This window comes from Camelus ferus, chromosome 8, assembly GCF_009834535.1.
Source record: "Camelus ferus isolate YT-003-E chromosome 8, BCGSAC_Cfer_1.0, whole genome shotgun sequence".
Taxonomy (NCBI): Eukaryota; Metazoa; Chordata; class Mammalia; order Artiodactyla; family Camelidae; genus Camelus; species Camelus ferus.
The window spans coordinates 1,865,318-1,884,395 of NC_045703.1; the positions used below are offsets into that span (position 1 = coordinate 1,865,318).

General features: G+C 34.0%; 1 protein-coding gene across 9 annotated transcripts in view; it reads left to right on the forward strand.

Moving 5' to 3' along the window:
- The window catches only part of USP45 (ubiquitin specific peptidase 45), a 59,428-nt gene that overhangs the window by 36,220 nt on the left and 4,130 nt on the right, over positions 1 to 19,078 (forward strand). For 3 of the 9 annotated variants that reach the window (XM_032484402.1, XM_032484401.1, XM_032484406.1), the window contains 8 exons: positions 4,933 to 5,014; positions 7,041 to 7,132; positions 8,858 to 8,914; positions 9,250 to 9,393; positions 10,709 to 11,381; positions 13,028 to 13,125; positions 16,378 to 16,464; positions 18,484 to 18,637. In XM_032484402.1, coding sequence (XP_032340293.1) covers positions 4,933 to 5,014; positions 7,041 to 7,132; positions 8,858 to 8,914; positions 9,250 to 9,393; positions 10,709 to 11,381; positions 13,028 to 13,125; positions 16,378 to 16,464; positions 18,484 to 18,637 — 1,387 coding nt within the window. Of the gene's footprint in view, positions 1 to 4,932; positions 5,015 to 7,040; positions 7,133 to 8,857; positions 8,915 to 9,249; positions 9,394 to 10,663; positions 11,382 to 13,027; positions 13,126 to 14,273; positions 14,366 to 16,377; positions 16,471 to 18,483; positions 18,701 to 19,078 lie in introns of those variants that run through there. The other 6 variants (XR_004321729.1, XM_032484404.1, XM_032484405.1 and 3 more) reach the window with 6 other exon arrangements.

Sequence of the window (19,078 nt, forward strand, 5' to 3'; positions counted from 1 at the left end):
TAAAGCAACCAGCTGGAAGTGAAGTGCTGATATGCCTGTGGTGGGTGTTTACTATGTCACTAGGCATCGTGGACCCTTCTTTTTTTTAAATCCTGCTTTGAATTGTGCATAACACTGTAGTATTTCTTTACTCCTAATGAGCAGTTTTCAGTGAATAGAGAGTTATCATTCTAATATTTTCTTATAAATTATCTTAAAGAATGAGTTAATTGCTCCCTCCTGCTTCTAAACAGTGTGCATTCCAATGCTATTCTTAATTAGCTGTTTAGAGACTTTCATACTAAAGTAGTTGAATTCAAGTTCTGAAGGGGTCAGACCATTTCTGCCATCTAGTTTTATATATTTTGATTATGAACTCTACCACTTTTTATTTAGATTTATGTCTGTCATCTGTCTTAGACTGTGATCTCCTCAAGGAATGGTGTCCCATGTGCCTTGCACATAGTAGGTGCTCTGAATGTTTCTGAATATGTTGTCTGTGCTTACCCTTTAAATGGACAATTGAGAATTTGAATTGGGGAGAAAACAGTCTCTTAAATGAGTTATACTGGCTAATTTCTTGGGGGTTTACAGTTATTTTGAATATAATTTGAATAAATTGTTAAATTGACTGTAATTGTGTATTATATTTTATTTGTGTATTGTTTTAAAAAATCATTTAAGAGATTTATAATTAGTTAAGTTTTGAGAACATTAGCACAATCCCCCAAGCTAATGTTTGATCACATTTTCTTAGATCTAGAAACTGATACCGAGAATGGAGATTCAAACCGAAGTCTTTCTGACTACCAAACTAATGATCTAATTCTATACAATACTGCTTATTAAAGTTTAATTTTAATGCTTGGTCATCAGTGACTAGTATAAATAGTACATTTTTAAAGCTTGCTATTTAAAATTTAACCATAATTATTTCACTATTTGAAAAAGTGTTAAATCTGATTCAATAACTGTAATATATTGATACTCTTACTGAAGGGGTTGATACAAGGCAGCAAGGTGGAGAGAGATGCTCTGTCTTTGTATTATGAATAGTAAACACATTTTGACCTTCTGAGCCTACAGATAACGTAGGAGTTGCTTTAGGACTCAGACTCTTAGTTCCTAGAATGATTTTTTTTTCCTTATGATTTGCAGAAATATCTTCAATGCATAGTGGTCAAGTATCATTGTAAATGGAATTAAAGTTACCTCTTTACATTGGTTTTCTCTGTTGATATTACAAATAAAACAATAAACTCTATCCCTATAATTTTTTTCTATTTTACTTTTATTACTTGATGGCATTCTTTGTTACAGTTAAATTATTTTTTTGTCGTAGTGGTGCATTGGGATTCACAGTATCTTAAAAACTCAGGCAATAACAGCAGGAAACATTGGTTTTTGAAAGCTCTTATCCTCCTTCCCCTATTTGAGGGTTTTAGATGGTGTGGCAAAATTAAAATGTCAAGCCTGTGGATCTGTTCAGCCTCATAAGCAAGGACAGTCGTGCCGGTCAGTTACAGTGTGTACCCAGGCAGGAGCTGCATTGTCTGGCCTGGGAACTCCACAGCTGTTAATCGGGCTGCTGTTGTAGTTTGTCACTGCCATGTGTTTTTTGATTGAAGGAACGCTACAGCGGTATGTCTGCCACCAGAATCTTCTAGTAATGATTAAAAACTATTGACCTCTTTTCTTATTGTTTCATTGAAGTCTTTTTCTTATAACTGTGAAGTTGAGGAATATAAAATGGTCCTGCTGAGTAGAGGGCTAAAGGGATCATCTGTGCAAAAATTGTAAATTTTTTATGTGTGAAATAAAATCAAATTCACTATAAGAACTTCTTTTATAAGCAGTCTTTTCAGCTTAGAAATATATGCCTCTTCACTTTTTTCCTTTTAATTTGAGCTATCACTAAATTAATGATACTACATTTTTATTATAGTCTCAAAGATGTATCATTTTAATACATTATTGGGTAAGATTATTTTAAAGGTAGAATATCTCAGCTAACTTAAATTGAGTTTTTTGCATTCTTATTTTTGAAAGAAGTTTAATATGGAGATTGAACTAGTTGAACCTTGATACTGCTAACTGATTAATACGCTGCAGTTGTTAGCAGCTCCCTGACCAAAATCTTTTTTTTTTTTTAAATCTAAATGGTTCAAAGCACAACTGTTAATGATGAAAGGTTGTAGATGGACCTGTGCCCACTTATTTTATTCAGCATGATGAATTACCTATTAACTAACTCTTTAACAGTTTAGAGCAGAGAATATAAATTTGTGGCTAAGATACAATAAAAAAACAAAATTCTAATAGTTTAAAAGTTATTAATTTAAACCGCTTTTTTTTTTTTTTTTACTTTTTTTTAAAGAGTGTTATCGTAGCTTACATTTCAGAGTGTGGTAAAGGCTCATTAAATCATGTTGAACACATCTGAATTAGTACAATGTTCAAATTGTACAATAACTTTACAGACTTCTAAATTGAGTTAAGTTTATCTTTAGTAGCTGGAGAGGCTTTTTATAGTTGTATTAAATATTTATAGGTAAACATAGGTATTTATTGGAACCTTTCATTTAGGTCCATTAAATATTTCTCCTGCATGTAATTTGCACCATTCTAATTTGCTTATTTTAGTTCAGTAAATTCTTTTTTCAAGGTGTAAAAGTCAACTTTAGCTTAGACTCTACATGAGTTATATCAATTTTCAAATTTATTGAGTCTGAATTGGAGATTATTTCAATATTTAATAGCTTCTGGGATACATTATTTTACTTTCCTTCATATATATAAGTATATTTTAAGACAACATGACATGATATGGATTGCTGTATGTTTACTTTTATACCCTACTGTGCATATATTTAAGTTTTTGAATCTTGCATTAACTTTGAAAATGCACTGGAACAGAATAGTGATCAGTTCTAGGAAATATACTGATCATAGGCTAGTTAATAAACAAAACTCAGTTTCATAATTATTGGGGGAGGGCGTTAAATTTATAAAACGTATCACATACAGAAGAATGTGTACAAATATACATATGGTTTAAAGTATAATATAAATACTATTAGCACTCCTGCCTACCACCACCCCCAGAGTTTAAAAAAAAAAAGAATGTTATTAATACCGTAGAAGCTACCTATTCCTTTTTTTTTTTCAAACACTTCTTCATGGTAGGTAACCACTATTTTGACTTTTACAGAAATCATTTCATTGATTTTTCTTACAGTTTTTAGAGCTACCTCTGTATGCTTAAACAGTATATAGTCTGGTTTTATAAAACTGAGTAGCAAACACAAACCTATTGTCATTATTGGATGAAGGTTCCCAAAAGAAGATGATTTGAAAGAATCTCTGGAGCATAGTCTGGCTTTGGCTTCCCAGAGTTTACAAGAGCTCTTTCTGGGGAAGTCAGGAGGCAAGATGATGACTGTGTTCTGAGCCACGATTGTCAAAGTCAAAGCAACTGGCAGAGATGTAGGAGAGACTAGGTACTAGCTCTCTGGTCCAAAAGTTTGGAGGTTGCTCTGTATTTTCTGCTTCTGAGTTCATCATTGCCCATCACATAGCTCTCAGGAACAGGTCCAAGTAGAACAGTTCTGGCGGGTAATGTGTATCCTCTGCTGACCCAGGTAGCAGGGCACGGAGGGGCAAATAAGAACATTAGCAGTTCATTCCCCATGTATTCTGTTCTTGGATTAAAAACATGGTACAGTGGCAGAGGGGATCCTGGTGTTGACAGTACATCCATCTCCTAAGTCTGATTACTCCAGTCTGGATTGGTCAGCTCCCACATTAGATGCATAGGCATCATCCTGGAATTCTTCCTAACTGTGCTTCTGGGAATTCCCTTTGCCTTTCTTATGTGTCCACCCTGCTGTTGCCTGTAAACCACGTTGTTGTCTTTCTTGATTTATGCTCTCATTTGGTGGTGTATATATATGTATATTTTTTCTTTTTTTCAAAAAGTGGCATATACTATTTATACCTCTGTCTTTTTTTCAGATAACGTTGTAGCAGTCTTTCCATATCAGAAGATAGGAAGCTTCCTTCTTTTTTAAGCTCAACATATCTAATTCCTCATTGATTGTCCCTTGTATGTTGTTTCCAGTGTTCTTGCTTTTGTAAACAGTGCTGTGATGAATAATGTATATGTTATTTTGCATGTGTATATCTGTGTAAGTACAGAAATGAGATTGCCTGATAAAATGATACATACATATGGAATTTTAATAGCTATTACCAAATATCCCAATAATATCATTATTGACAACAAATTCAAATAAAACTACAGTTAAGATTCGTGGTATTCTTGCTGTGGACAGTATTCTGGACTTTAGTCAAATATGTGTATGTAAGTAAAATAATCTGCATGGAGGTCATAGTTTAATATGTTTCTTATATATTAAGATTTTCTTCATAGATAAGAAATTTCATATGGTCTGTTACTCTTTATCCTGATTATGGAATAAATCATTTTAGGGACAGAGTAGGAGAGAGGGAGGGAGGGGGTGAGAGACAGGGAGAGATAGGGGAGAGAAGGGATAAGAAGGAGAACTTACTCTAACCTATAAGAAAAATGAGACTAGGCTGCTTGCTTTTGGTAGACTGAGAAAAACACATTAAACGCAAGAGGGAACCTAACCATAGGGACCTTGGCTTTTGTTTGGGGGAGAATTTGGCATTAGAGAAGTATTCATGGAATTTTAGAACTGGAAGAAAGGACATACTTAATTTTTTTTTAATTCAGTTATTTTATTTTACATACTAGGGAACTGAAATCCAGTGTACCTTGCTGTTTGAAAGTCCTCCTCTTACTAAGAGAATGAGGCTTGAGTTGACTGTTATTAAACCAGTTTCTGTTCATAGGAACACAAAATAATGCTTTGAAAGAATACATTCTAGTATAGATTCTTATTAAATTCTTATTACTTTGTTTTATAGCGAATACAAGCTGGCATTCTAAAAGCATTTAACAACCCAACTACTAAAACTGCTGATGATGAAACTAGAAAAAAAGTCAAAGGTATGTTGACTCTTTCACTGTTAAAACTTTCTTCTTAAAAAAACTTTTCTAGAAGAAAATATTAAGTTTCGTTTGTGGGAAAAAGAACTGAGCTTTATGTGAACTAATTCTCTGAAATAGCAGCCTTAAAAGGAGAGTGTACTTAACTCCTGTGGCTGCAAGATAGTCTAATGGGTCATAGAAAGAAAATGTTAGGGGGTGGGGTGGGTATAGCTCAGTGGTAGAGTGTGTGCTTAGCATGCATGAGGTCCTGGGTTCAATCCCCAGTGCCTGCATATAAATGAATAAATAAATACTTAATTATCTCCCTCTACCCCTCCCAAATAAATTAATCTTAAGAAAGGAAGAAAATGTTAGAATCCATGTGAATTTTTAAAAATATAACTAACATCAAATACACAGATTGACACTGATGTCCTCAGATGAAGTATCCTATGGGAGACTAGAAAGGTTGTTGAAAGTAGCAACCTCGCTTTGAAGTTCACTTTTATCACACTATCATTTTGCAGTTGAAGTTTGCTTAGATAATCAGATTGTGGACATTGTCTATTTTTAACTAGACAAAATGTGTAAGTGCTGCAGAGATTCCTGTAAGGAAGCCATTTACTAAAGGGAGTACTATTAAGTCAAGCGTACGTGTCAGCTCCCAGTGTTGACTCTTCATTGGCCAAAATATGAGGCAAGAATGTTAACTAACCAAAGCTGATCATTTACAATGATCAGTATTTAAGTGTGGGTTTATATCCCATGTCATGGGCAATTTACCTTGTCCTAAATGTATATTCTGCCTTGAGATAATAACTAATGGTAATGTGAAGTCATCTTTTTTAGAAAACTTTAAAAAATATTATTTGTATTTTATTTATTCTCTTTTCTAACTTCTGTGTTTTGGTAGCATTATATGTATATTCTGTATGTCTTTAATTTATAAAAAAAATACATACATTATGATTGTATATGACAAAACTTTATATACAGTTAAAGGTTCAAGATTTTTAAAAATATGGATTCCCAAGGATGCTGTTTGTTCTTTTGTTTTGAAATAGTGCCATCTAGTGCATGTTGAGGATAACTGCTCAGTTTTTCTTTCACCCCTTTCCAGTTTTGTAATCTCACCTATTTTCAATACTTCATGCAATTTTTCTTAATGAAACGTCTTAGTTTAACATAATTTCTAAGTAGTTATCATCATAATTAATAAATGTTTATTGATATATCCAGATAAAAGTCTGCTCTGTCATTCAGTGCTTCAAATAATGTTTGATTTAAAATGTTGTTTATATGAAATTTGAAGGTAGAGATCCAAAAAGGATAGAAGTCTGAAAGAGGAGTGGATAGGTTTGTGAATATGTTTTCCTCATGGTTTATGATGGAAAATTTCCAGCTTCCGTTAGAGAGAATAGTATAATGAAGCGCATGTGTGTGCCTATCACCCCACTGTGGTGTATTATGTTCGTCTTGTTTTCCCCAACTCCATATTATTTTGAAGCAAATCACAGGCATAGTTTTCTTTTATTTATAAATATTTTGCAAACAGAATAGTTTTAGCATTTTTTATATACTTGAGGAGTAACATATATAGCTGAGTTATTAATTGCCATGTTAATTCTTTACACTATGCATTGTTGTCTGTTACTACTCTGTTGTTTCCACAGTTACGGTCCTGGCATCTGTAATCCTAAACCATAATCTCTTTTCCCATCCCTCTGCCTACTTCCAGGTTAGGCACAGAGGCTTTAAAGAGTCTGGTGGGAGCAGTTGAGTATGATGTGAATAGCTGTTACTATTCTATGTATTTTACTTCTTAAGTTTAAGAACAGTTTGTTATTTCTTGGAAACTACTGTAGTTGATAGTCGCATTTTCTCTGTGGAATTACTAAAGGAGAAAGACATAACATAGAGAAAAATATGGTATGGATGTCTACCTTATTTAGATTTCTTCTGATTCAACAGAAAAAAAAAGCCTGTTACATTGTTAGGTTGATAATTGACATGTTTTTTACATTAAAAAGTATTATTTTTACAGCATATGGAAGAGAAGGTGTGAAAATGAACTTCATAGATCGTATCTTTATTGGTGAATTAACTAGCACGGTCATGTGTGAAGAATGTGCAAATGTAGGTACTTCGAAATTCGCTTCAGTACAGAATAGATTATGGTCACATTGTTTTCATTTTCTTTCGCACGTAATCATCAGTAGTCATTTATTTTTATTTGTGACAGATGACTACGTAATAGTTTTTGGAAGTCTTTTAAAAATAAATCCTTCACATAATGTATAAATAAATATAATGTATAAATAAACATAATGTATAATTTTTCAAAGTAAATGTGTTATCTAGTTTTTCCTTTTGACACACCTGTGGAGTTCATTTAGCCTATTTTAATATGCTCCCATGTGTTGTTAGCTGCTTGTTTGGATTGAAAATGAAAGAGAAATTTCTGTGGAGAGAGTAACTATGTTATATAAGTATGCATTCCCCTCAATTATAATCTCAATAGTAATAATTTAATAATTTAGTATAATAATAATAATTTAATAATTTAACATAATTTAGGCTGATCTACTTTAAAATATTTTACATTTATATGATTTGTTGAAGGGTTTTTTTTTAAGGCAGACTTGACTCATCTTTGAATTTAGTGATAATTTTCATTTTGAATGCCATCTGTACTTTAACAACAACTTAAATCACGTACAAATTTTTATAGGTTTTCAGTTGGTTGGTAAGGAATTCTTCTGAAAGCATGTGCCTTAGAGTATGATGGGTTTAAACTTCTTTCAGATTTTAATCATAAAAGAGAGTCTTTGTGTTCATTTTCCTCTCCCAGAGTCCGAATCACCTTCCTATCTCTCTAGTCTTACAAAGTCAGGGCTTTATATTATATCTCCTTCTAGCCTGTCATACTGAGGCATAGACTGTGTCACCATGATATTATGGTTGACCCAGGAACAACATGGGTTTGAACTGCAAGGAGCCGCTTACACAAAAATTTCTTTTCAGTAAATACTACTACAGCACTACATGGTCTGCGTTTGGTTGAATCTGTAACTGCAGAACCCTGGATAAAGAGCCCTGACTGTAAAGTTATACTCTGATTTTTGGCTGGTGGGAACGATGGGGGTCAGCACCCTTAACCGCTGCCCCGCCCTCCTGCCGGCATTGTTCACTGGTCAACTCAACTTACATTTATAGTGTATTCAACATAGAAGTTGATTTCTTTTTCACAAGCTAGACAGGAACTTTTTTTTTTTTACTTAAAAAAATATATATATGTTTTTATTGAAGTATAGTCAGTTTACAATGTGTCAATTTCTGGTGTACAGCATAATGCTTCAGTCATACATGAAGATACATATATTCATTTTCATATTTTTCACCATAAGTTACTACAAGGTATTGAATATTTGGAGAGGAGCTTTCAGGACAGAATTATACTGAAGAATCTACGAAACAGTCAAGCTCTGGCTTTTTCATGGCTTTTTCTTAATATTTCATATTTATTTTATAGCCTTAATTTCACCAAAATTGTGTTTATATCTTCAGTTTATCAGTTTTATTAAACACAGTTTATTTTAAAGTTACTTTAAATATTACAGGCTAGTCATATTAGCAGAATTATAAAATTCAGCTGGGTTGCACTTACTGATGTTTTGAAATATCTTATTTTGATTAGCAAAATAAGTGGCTGTATCCAATTAAATTACTGTTTATTCCAGGAACATTTTTTAACTTAAAATTTTAAGTTGCCTGGGAAGTTTGATTTCTTTAAGACTTTACAAAACTACATTATCTATATTAGAATTCTAACTGAAGTTCTCAATATGTTTTCTTTTTAAGATCTCCATGGTGAAAGATCCTTTTATTGATATTTCACTTCCTATAATAGAAGAAAGGGTAAGGAGAAAAAACCTTAGGTCTTTTGTGAAGGGCATTGATTCATTCATATATTTAGACATTTGTTGAGTGTATTGTCAGGTATCTGAGAGTCATTGCTTTTTATAGATACTAATTGAGTTGGTACAGTGTATTTGATATTGGAGGTTGTGTACGCATGAATAAAGTATGATATAGTTCTCAAGGAATTTAAACCCTTATGTTTTATGTTTTGAGAATTAATGTTAAGGAAACTATCTACATTTCAAATGAGTTAGAAATTTTCAAAAGTAGATTACATCCAGAATTTATTTTCTAAACAAGTTTTGTGTTGTATCCATGGTATATCTATATAGGTTTCAAAGCCTGTACTTTTGGGAAGAGTGAGTAAATATAGAAGCTTACAGGAGACAGATAGTGGTCAATACAGTGGCACTGTCACTGTAGAGAATACTCATCAACCCAGAGCCACCAAGAAGCATTCTTCATCTAAAGATAAGGTAAGATTATATATATTTGTGAGACAACCTTTTTAAAAAAAAAAAACTTTTTATTAAGAAAAACTTCAAAAGTATACAAAGTAGGGGAAAAAGTATAACTCCCATGTACCCTTTTCTCAGCTTCATAGTTATCAGCTCACAGCAAATCATGTTTTATCTGTATCTATCCCACATTCTCCTTCTCATCCGGTATTTTGAAATAAATCCCAAATATATCATATACTTCAATGTATATTTCTAAAAGGTGCTCTTTTTAAAGGTATACCATAGTACCATTATTATACCTAAAAATATTTTAAAAACTTCTTAACATCACAAACATCTAGTCATAATTTAAGTTTCTGCAACTATAAAATACTTCCTTTTTGTTTTTGCTTTTTCAAGCATATTTGAATTTAAGATCTAAAAAAGATCTATAGATTGTCATATTTCATGAACGTCTTTTAATCCACAGATTCTACCTTTTTTTTCCTCTTTATAATTTATTTGTTGTAGAAATCAGGTCTTTTTTTTCATCAGTTTCTCACATTGCCACATCAGTAGTTTTTTTTTTTGTATGTTATAACATTCTGCATGTTATTGTAATTCATTTTACATGCAGTAATTCACCTGCATGTTGTTAACAGGTGCCTCTGTCCCTTTTATTTCCTCTGTAAGGCAGTTAGAGCTAGAGGCCTAATTAGTTTTAAGTTTGGTTATTTAGTTAATTTTTGGCAAGAAAACTTTTAAATGGTGGTGTGTATCTCCATCAGGACATGCACATCATGTTTGACCCATCTCTTTCTGTGATACTATCAGTCACTGACGACCATTGTGTAGACCCATTATTTCACTAGAGGCACACCTGGTTGTTGAATTATAGCGTATAAATTTAAATAAATCAATCTGAACTTGTACCTCATTTTAAAATAAAAACCTTTTTTACGTGATATGATTTGTACTAAATTGGCAATTGATGTATTATCAGATTTAATTTTCTCTGTTGGAAGGCCCTTTATATGGCAAGCCCAGAGAGCATGCAAAAGTTTACACTTAAAAAGCCTCCCTCATAGCACTGTTCCCCAAAAGTCCTGTTCCCTCTTCATAAATAGGTAACCATTATTGTTGGTTTCTTGTGTAAAAGTTTATTTTTAAATTAGAGCTTTTTGTTAGCATATCTTCTATTGATTATAGTTTAGGTGGATTTAGGAAATGGATTTCAGAAGTACTAGAAATAGTATTTTAGTAAATGTGAAATGTTTAAATAAGACTTACTGGCATTTATTTTCAGTAAGGTCACAAGATTCTTTTCTCTGAAAACACTGTCAACTTACAGAATCAACTAATTCATGGCAGAAAATGTACAAGAGAATTGCCATCTGGAGAAGATAAAGCTGTTATCATACACCAGGAAAATGAAAACCTTGAACTGAATGGAGATTCTCCATTGTTTGCAAGCATCATGAACACTGAATCGACTCTGACTGACAGTCCTACCGATGGCAGTGAAAAAGAAGCCAGCCTTTCTGAAAGTAGTGTTGATGCTGACAGCGAGCCTTCAGAATCTGAAAGTGCCCCTAAGCAGGCTTTGTTGCTGAGATCCAGCAGTGGCTACTCTGTGCACGCAAATGGGCACCTTCACCGTCCATCAGAGAGTGAACCACTCACCAAGGAGAGTGACAGTGGTGATGACAGAGTGGCCGAAGCTATTTCTGAACTTCATTTGAGAAGCACTGTAACTGGAGATAGGGATTTTGACAGAGAAAATCAACCACTAAATGTTTCAAATAATTTATGTTTTACAGAGGACAAGCATGTGGTGTCTCACAGCCCCCAAAATGCTTTTCAGACCCTTTCTCAGAGCTATATAACTTCTTCTAAAGAATGTTCAATTCAGTCCTGTCTCTATCAGTTCACATCTATGGAATTACTAATGGGAAATAACAAGCTTCTGTGTGAAAACTGTACTGAAAAGAAACAGAAGTACCAAAAGGAAACTAGTTCTGCAGGTAAGTATTTAGCTTACTTTTTTTGTTTTTTCAAGTATTCATGGATTATCTGAGAATCAGTGACTAATGGGTTATAGATCCCAAACAGAGGAACCTAAGAACCTTGTCTCCATACTTCAGCTGCTCGGAAGCCAGGGGTTGTCTTACTCATGTTTATATGTCAGCACTGAAGACACTGATTGGGCAGAGTAAGTTTTCAATAGATTTTGTTGAAATAAATTGAAGAACAGGAAGTTCCCATATCTGCCTTGAAAACGCAACTTTACATCATCTTATATCAGAGGATTGGCTATCTGAAATCTTTCCAGAAGACATTTCCCTAAGACTTAAAATTGTATCATTAGTGAGATTAATGTTTACAAATCCCATCAATCTAGTATAAAGTCATATCATAAGATACAAAGTTGAAGATTTTAAGTAACTATGTTATAAAGCTAGCAGTATAACAACTATGTTTTGTTGACTGGGGAGAAGTGGAAAGAGGGGATTTGTCAAGTAAATTTTCAGTGCACCTCTAGCCTTCATTAAATGGAGAGAACATTCTGATTCTTAGTGACTAGTTGTTTCAGAATGTAGGTTTTGTTATTCAAGTATGGTGAGGCCAACAGGTCAGGAGATGATTGCCACTGAAATGGTAGTTTATTACTTACAGTTCCAGTAGTTTATTACTTACAGTTCCCAAGAGGAGGGGGCATGCTAAGCCATGCCATGCAGGGCCACAAGGGGAAGCGCCAGGGTTGGTCAGGAGACGGAGTGATGGGGAAAACGTGGACAAGAGCCTTTATTGTGGTTTCCGAGGGAAGGGATGGATGAGGCAGGGTAGACAGGTTTAGGATTGAGTAGTTTTGAATAATTTAAGTAGACTCTGAGGTATAGGGGCTGTCTCTAGTTGTCTGGTAGCTGGCCCTGGTATGATTAGGATGGGTGAATGGCGGCCTAACGTATTAGAGCCCAATAAAGAAGGTGATGGGGTATGGGCTTTGGATTGGGTGGTTTGCATATGAAAGGCACACTTAAGTTGTTTGCTATCTAGGAATGAGCTAGGTCTGGGAGAGGCCCTCTCCATTGTCAGCAAGGCCCCAGATGTCAAAGCATCAGAATGAAGACATACCTAATACATTAGTAATTAAAGAAATATCTCAATGGGAGAGGAAGAAATGCCAGCTTACATTAATGCAACTTAAATGTGCAATTGACCATATTCAGATCCTATCATAAGTCCTTTCTGGCAGCCTCTTACTGAAATGCCCCATCGTTCCCAGGATACACGATCTCCTTTCACTACAGTGAGTAATGACCCAATTTTTTTCAACTACAGATGTGTTTGTGGTGGTCTTTGGAGGGCACTGGCATAAGTCACTACTGGTCTATCTGCTTTCCAGCTTCCAAAATTATGTTGCAAGTGTCACTTCCCCTACTATTTGTCCTTATAGGTGTGTGCCTAAAATTAAAAAAAAAAAAACCCTTTTATTTTAGTGAAGTTTTGTGAATGAGTAGAGGTTCCCTGTAACCAGAAGTTAATTTCTTTTTTAACATTTTCAAAACTGTGGTATGATGCATCTATATAAATGTTTACCATATTACATGGTGGATAATGTATAAAATGGCATTTTACAAATAAATTTATTATATTATATTTTATGCAGAAAAGAAAGCTGAAGGGGTGTATACTAATGCCAGGAAGCAATTGCTCATTTCTGCTGTTCCAGCTATCCTAATTCTCCATCTTAAAAGATTTCATCAGGTAAATTCCCTTTAGTATCACTATGGTAATTTTCATCATATGTTTTGCAGACGCCTAAGTCTTGTGAAATAGTGTCAAGAATTAGCCAGTAGTTTATTGAATTTAAAAATCTGTCATTTGACATTTGGGATTTATTGCTTTTTCAGCTGTAATAGCTTATAATACTTTTCTAAGTAAAATTGTTTAACTCACAATATTTGAAGATTTTGGTAGGACCCTAAGTGGTGTGTGTGTCTCAGTGGAAAATAAGATTAAGAACCCTTAGAAGGAGGGAGATAGCAAAGTGCACATAGCTTTCTGAGCTTCTCATGATCCCAATGAGAGGGGTGCTTGAGCTAGCTGTGGCTGGCTGGGAATAATTACAAAAAGGGCTGCAAAGCAGGCCTCACTTTTGTCTGACTGTAATGGGAGAGAACTTAAGTATTTTTAATGCATCAGATTTTCTTTCAGTTATTTATAGTTTTATTCAATGCCTTCACTCTTTTTTTTTTTTTTTTTGCATTTGATAAAATGATTTTAAAGTTCCTCTGGAAGAAACTTTAATAATTAAAACAGGCTTTACTTTTGGTGGGGTGGTAATTAGGTTTGTTGGTTTGTTTGTTTGTTTATTAATGGAGGTACTGGGGATTGAACTTAGGACCTTGTGCGTGCTAAGCATGCACTCTACCACTGAGCTACACCCCCCCCCCCAATAATTAAAACAGTATGGTCAGTATTGTCAATAAATAAAACTCGAGTATAATTTAAAGCTTTTTTGTTATGATACAGGACGAATCTTGAATCATTTGGGAAGGAGGCTAGATTATTCAGTAAAGAATTTAGGAAAGATAGATGTTTGAAAAAATAAAAATTTAGGATTTCCTTCTATACCATATATATCAATACTACTTTCAGATAAATGTTTTTAATTGTATCAAACAAATTATTGAAAGACTAGAAGAAAACTTGATGAATATTATTAATCTGACCTCTGTGTGAAAGATTTTCTAAGTATAAAACCCTTAAAAGAAATCTCAAGGGAAGGGATTGAGAGCTTTGATTATATATCTGCAACATTTCAGGTGGGCCGCAGATGAGCAGGAGGAGGTTGTTCTTTATACCCCCATCCCTATCCACAGAACTTAGATTAAGTTCTTGATTTTCTACAGCCAGCGTTGCAGAAGCTCAGTGGGAATGAGATGGTCATGGAGAGCAGAAGCAGATGTATCGTGTCTCATTACAGCAGAATGCTTAATGGAAGGTGTGTATCTGCAGCGACTCCATGTGAACAGGATAGGGTCATGCCAGACCTGAAAAGCTAATTTCATGATGTATCGCAGTTATTTTATATTTGGTACTTGCTACCCTTTTAGAAACAATTTACAGAAAGAATTCGTGCTCTTAAAGGGAAACATTTCTACACATCTTGGTCCTTTCTTGTTCTCAAGCTAAATATAATGTCTGCAAAGCTACATTCTTACTCCCTGGGACTGTGGGAGCAGAGTCTCTAAGCAGTGTCTCTGCTTCTGTCTTTTTAGTGTCCCTGAAAGCCTTTTTCTCTGTAGTAACTTTAGAGCTGTATATGAGAAACGTCCACAACAATGAAAGGCAAATCTCAACAAGATAGAGCTCTTTGCCATAAATATGGCAGTGATTAATATTGTAAATATGTAAGGAGCTCTTAAAGATCAATAAGAAAAATATCAAGACCCTAATAGTAAAATGGCAAAGAACATGAATTGACTATTCATAGAAGAAGTAAAAATTCCAAGAAAGAATAAAAGAAAGGTCCACTCTTTCTAGCAAAACAAATGCAAAATAAAATGGCAAAGATTATGGAAGTATTGTCAGAAGTCTTTTCTATTAAGCGGTAATTTCTCAACAGCACAATACTGTTTGGGGAGGACACATCAGCCTGAAATGATCTCAGACAGTGCTGGTTATCAGCTGCTTGTATCAGCTGATAAGAAAAAAGGAGGCAAACAAATTGAATACAGATTAAATAATTATTCCTGACAGATGACTTCATAATTTCATGTCAGATTATCATGTTAAGCCTCCTAAAAATTACTTGAAAATACAAATACAGATATAGTAAGTGACTATAATTTGGTCAAAAAAATAAGTGTTTTTTCTGAGGGGAGGGAAATAGCTCAGTGGCAGAGCGCATGCTTAGCATGCAGGAGGTCCTGGATTCAATCCCCAGAACCTTCATTAAAAAAAATAAGTAAGTGTTTTTTGTTTTTTGGGTTTTTTTAAGAAAGGTAAGAAATAGGCAACAGATCTGTAGTAAAATTATGTGGTTAGTATGCAGATAAAAAACTAATCATGGGGCAGGGTATGGCTCAGTGGTAGAGCACATGCTTGGCATGCATGAGGTCTTGGGTTCAATCCCCAGTACCTCCTCTAAGAATAAATAAATAAGTAAACCTAATTACCTCCCCCCAATAATAAATTTTTTTTAAATTAAAAAAAAAGATTAGTCACTGAGGTAAGTCATGAAAGCCTTGCATAAAGGGTCTGTTTTATCTCAGATTTAAAGTATGTTCTTATTCCTGTAGAGTCCATTTCTCCTTGTGGATTTCCTGTCTAATACCTTTGATAGTCTTTCAGCAAGTTTTTATCATTACTTAACACAAAGAGTACATTTTTCAAGGCCTGCCTTTGAAACTAAAAATAGAGAAAGAAATAGAGCTTACTTAAGAACATGAAGGTTCATTTTGACTTATAGAATATGTAATATTTACTTTCATTGATAAAATGATTTGAGTGGTCAGGCTCTTTCTGTTTTAGTGAATGAAAATTACTGAATTTTAGAACTGTAAAAGATCTAACCTAACCCATTTGCAACCATTTTCTGCCTTAATCTAGAGGAGGTTGTCAAGAGTCAAGTTAGCTGTTAACCACTCACTGAGTCAGGCCTAGGATACAAGACTCCTGACTCTTAGTTGAATACATTTTTATGGTAGCATATGTGTCAGTAGCTTAGCTTTTATTGTGTTGAATTTATTTTTCCTTAAGTGTTGAAAGGCACAGTGAAAGTAATTATTTCCATATTGTTGTGGTAAAAATACCTGTGTAAATGAACGATCTTTGCAGTAACAGTTTAGGAAACCTAATTGAAAACTTAGTCATATATCAGTTTTGGACTGTTCATTACTCATGTTTTTATATCTATGAAAAAACTAACTTCTAGGATTCCTATTTTGGTTTTAATTAACAAATGCAATGATCTAGATTGTTTCATTAAGAAAATTTTTTTCTTTTTTTAAGTCTGGTTTGACTCTTCGCAAAGTAAACAGACATGTAGATTTTCCATCTATGCTTGATTTAGCACCATTCTGTTCTGCTGCTTGTAAGGTATAGTATATCATTAAGATATTTAATTGACTTGCAAATAATATGCTTCAAAATATCCTGTGTATTGTTTATTAGGCCATGTCTACCTTCCTTTCTTTCTTTCTTCCTTCCATCCTTCCTTTCTTTCTCTCTCTCTTCCTCCCTCCCTCCCTTCTTTCCTTTTTCTTTCCTTCCTTCCTCCCTCCCTCCCTCCCTCCCTTCCTTCCTTCCCTCCCTCCATTTAAAACGCTGAGTATGCCTTTTGTATTTTGGGAGATAGAATAAGTTGAAAAGATGCATAAAGCATCACTGAGGCATGGTGTTCATGAAGATCAAAGCTGTTTGTAAATGCTTCTAGAATCAGATAGTTGCTGAGAGAACCAAGCAGAATTTGTGCCCTTTCCTGTTCCTTGTGAATGATGTGCTTAATTGGTAGTAGTTTAAGCATTGGGGGAGTTCTTTATATTTTGTAAATCAATGTACTAGTGCATTATTTTTCATGCCATTTCAGGTACACTACTGAGAATAGTGTACTTATCAACTGAGTAGGAAACTTTAAAATTGCTAATGCTTTAATAATTAAACGTAGAACACAAACTGGTTCATAATTGCTGATATTTACATGTAAGAACTCTGTAGGTGAAATTGATGGCTTTGTTTTCTGTGAGAGAACCAGACAGTTCTGGGGTATAACACGTTGTCCTGCCCATGATTACTGTTTAGCAGTCTTAGGTGTTTTGGTACATAATAGAATGCTTATTGAACTTAATACTTTCATTACACTGATCAGTCAAAACAAAAATATCTTAAATGCAACATCATCTGCTGTGGAATACCAGCGTCTGCTGTAGAATAGCAGCCCCATCTGTCAGTTAGTAACATTCATTATTCATGGAACTTGATAATGTGGTAAACAAAATGATAAGTAACAAACTATTAAATTTATGAGAACACATTTTTTAAAAGTATCTATTATGGAGAATTTCTAACCTACACCAAAGTGGACAGAACAGTGCAAGGAACCTCTAGCACTCATCCCCTAGCCTTAAAACCTTAGATATATGGCCAGTCCTGCCCTAGCCACAGACTCATCTACTTCCTCCTCTTATTATTTTGAAGCAAATATCAGGCATCATTTCATTCATAAATATTTTCCTGTGCATCTCTAAAAGATAAGAATCACTCTTCCCTTCATTTTTTTAAACACAGCCACAATACTACCTTCACACTTAAAAAAAACCTATTTTTTTCATATTATCTAGTGTATATATTTCCAGTTGTCTAATAAATGAAATTGTTCAAATGAATTAGTATCCAAGTAAGGACTAAATATCATGATTGAAAAATATCTTTCAGTCTCTTTTAATGTACAGTTTCCCTCCCATCTCTCCTCTTTGCAATTTGTTGAAGAAACTGGGTCATCTTTGTGATAGCTTCCCATAGTTTAGATTTTGATGATTATTCCTCTATTGTCTTTATTTCCTACAAATAGATAGTTGGATCTAGAGAGGCTAAAACATATTCATTTTTGATATTCCTGCTCTGGTAAGGTGGTTTTTTCAATTTTTGAAACAGTGTAATACACTATTATATGGAAACATTATAGTTTATTTAGCCAGTACCCAATTTATGGACATTTGGGTCTTCTCCAGTTTTTTGATATTACAGATAAATCCTGCAATTAATAGTCTGGTGCATGTCTTTTTATATTTTGTTCATCTGCTTGTGAGAGAGTATCCTAGAAAGAGGATTGATAAATCCAAGATATATCCAATTATATATGTAATTTGGCTAAATAGCTTGAAATAGTCCTGAATAGGGGTGTACCCTTTGCATCCCCACATGTGAGTACTCTTTTCCCTGTAGCCCAGGCAACAGAGAATGTTGTCAAGCTTTTGCATTTTGCTGGGAAGGTATCCCAATGTAGTTTTAATATGCGTTCTCTTATTTTAAGTAGGACGTGCATTTGACTTAATTTTCCTTATAATAAGATTTCACTAAATAGTAACTCATTTGAGGTTTTTTTTCTTTGTCTAAAAGGATGTAAGTGTGGGAGATAAAGTTGTCTATGATCTCTATGGAGTAGTGGAACACAGTGGCTCGATGAGAGGAGGTCACTACACCGCTTATGTGAAAGTGAGAACACCCTCCAGGAAATTACTGGAACATATCACCGGAAAGAAAAACATAGCTGGTATGCCGTCCTAAGTTTATTTTACTCTTAAAAAACAAATGAATTCTTCCTATTCTGGAAGAGGTAAGTTATTTTATGGGTATGTCAGATGGCTTCACTTTGTTAAGTGAGACATTCCTTTAAGAGTACTTAGATGATAAAGAGAATCTTAAATATCATAAAACTGCACTCTGTAGGTGATGTGAGGGGACACCCAGTTTTTCAGGGTGTTAAGTCATCATGTATTGCAGTGGAGTAGCATTTTATTTAACAATACCATTAGTGTTTGAAGATATATATATACCAGGTCCTCAGGATACAGTTGGAGTTGAAATTTGCTGGTTTTGCTTATGGAACAGCAGACTAACTTTGTATTTTTTTTCTCTTTTAGTGCAAATGCTTCTGTTCCTTGAATAAATAAGTATTTACAAGGCTATCTAACATTTCACCAGATATTTAAAG